Raw genomic sequence first — 1,853 nt, 5'->3', positions numbered from 1 at the left:
TTTTTTTTTTTTTTTTTTTTTTTTTTATTTTGTAAACAGACAAGGGGACCTTAAGAAAAAGAAGAAAAAGAAGAAAGGTATTTAGAACAATTAGTCATTTAAATAAGGGTCATTAAATAGCTACCTATAATACCTTGCTTTGATCTGAACTTTACTTTTACAACGCAGGTAAACTACCCAAGAATTGTGATCCCAAAGTCACTCCAGATCCAGAAAGATGGCTTCCCATGAGAGAGCGTTCATATTACCGTGGAAAGAAGAAGGGGAAGAAGAAGGAGCAGATAGGCAAAGGGACTCAAGGGGCTACATCAGCTGCAACATCTGAACTGTAAGAGTTTGTTCTGCGAACTGGATGAGACACATGAGCAGGAAAAAGCTGTTTTGAATACATTTTGCATATTTTTGAGACATGCTTACCTATGGTAGGACTTATCAGCACGCTACCATCTGCCTTTTGTTTCATTCCATAGTTTTTGTACAAGAAAAGCCCATGAGTCGAGAGGGACAACTTGTTTTGCACACCCTATTACGTGCTGGGAAATCAGCAGAGTGGCAGTGGGTCTTGTGACACTCTGCTGCCCTATAGCAGCCAACAGTCACCAGTGTTCAGCCAGGACATGCAGTGTTCAAAGGGTTTTGAACAGTGCATGTCCACAGGAAGTGTGGGGGCGGATCTACACCTGGCACTTCCTATAGTTCCAATGCAGGTTGAGGTTGCACAGTAGGGGTTCTGACTCTTGTACTGCATAAGTGACTCAAAATATTGAGGCCATTGGATCAGCATTTTGGGGAAGAGTTCAACAATGGAAGCCATCCTATTTCTCTCGGTGTGGGTTTCCTTTAAGGTAAATTTGAATAGACATTCTAACGTTAGTAGTGTTAATGTTTCTTGGCATAGGCAGTTACCTAAATATTAGACCTTTTTCCAAGGACTTTTTCTAAATGACTTCCATTATGGTTACATGAATACACTAGCTAAATATAATGTTTACATCTCCGTAATGGTAGTGCTTCTGAATGCATTTTCCTGTTTTGATTCTAAATATTCAATTTTTTTTTAATTCATTCTAGGGATGCAAGTAAAACCGCTAGTAGTCCTCCAACATCCCCAAGGCCTGGGGTGGCGGCAGCAGCAGGAGCTAGTTCATCCTCTAACAGCAACGTCATCCCTCCCAGACAGTCAAAGCCTGTGGGAGCTGCTGGCACAAAGAAAAAACAGCAACAAAAGAAAAAGAAAGGAGGGAAAAGCAACTGGTGATGGAAAAAGGCAAACAAATAATCATAAGAACTGTTCCAACACCTGCCACCAACTCTTATTTATGTCTTACTATGTGCAATTTGATGCACTCATTTTTACTGCATTAAACAGGTGGATCATCCTTTTGGAATGTATTGTTTTATCATTTTTGCAATGGTCACAAGCAGTTACTGGTTTTTTGTTCTGGTATTTTATTTTGGCCTTATTTTACATTGATTTTCTGCAGATCAGGTTTAACAATTATGACCAGCTCTCACCAGGAAGACTTTACAATTGTATGAAGGTGTGTTTGTTAATTTAATCATGCATTAAATGCACACATCCTCCAAGTCTTGTTGTACTGTTTTTAAGCAATACATGTTATATTTTTGAAACGTGCATAGCCTGCCTATGATCAGTGACATTCAGTCTGATAATTGGCCAAACTCTGTACAAATAGCTTAATTGCCTTTATGTATATTTGATTACATATACGCAAGTATTGTCAATGATCCATCACATCAAGTACAATCGGGAAGGAAAATCCAAGTCAGGACTTCTGGTTTGGCAATTTTTGATCCCTATTACAGCAGTCGTTTTGCACATAACATATATT

General features: G+C 38.9%; 1 protein-coding gene across 2 annotated transcripts in view; it reads left to right on the top strand.

Annotated features, from left to right (window-relative positions):
* SRP72 (signal recognition particle 72) overlaps positions 1 to 1,412 on the top strand; it is a 27,866-nt gene extending 26,454 nt beyond the window's left edge. For both annotated transcript variants that reach the window (XM_018563360.1, XM_018563359.1), the window contains 3 exons: positions 40 to 77; positions 169 to 328; positions 1,072 to 1,412. In XM_018563360.1, the coding sequence (XP_018418862.1) occupies positions 40 to 77; positions 169 to 328; positions 1,072 to 1,258 (385 nt within the window). In that variant the 3' untranslated portion in view covers positions 1,259 to 1,412. The remainder of the gene's footprint in view (positions 1 to 39; positions 78 to 168; positions 329 to 1,071) is intronic.
* The last annotated feature ends 441 nt before the right edge of the window (positions 1,413 to 1,853 follow it).

Source organism: Nanorana parkeri, unplaced genomic scaffold (assembly GCF_000935625.1).
Source record: "Nanorana parkeri isolate BGI_ZX_2015 unplaced genomic scaffold, ASM93562v1 scaffold659, whole genome shotgun sequence".
Taxonomy (NCBI): Eukaryota; Metazoa; Chordata; class Amphibia; order Anura; family Dicroglossidae; genus Nanorana; species Nanorana parkeri.
This window is presented reverse-complemented; position numbering and strand designations above follow the sequence as displayed.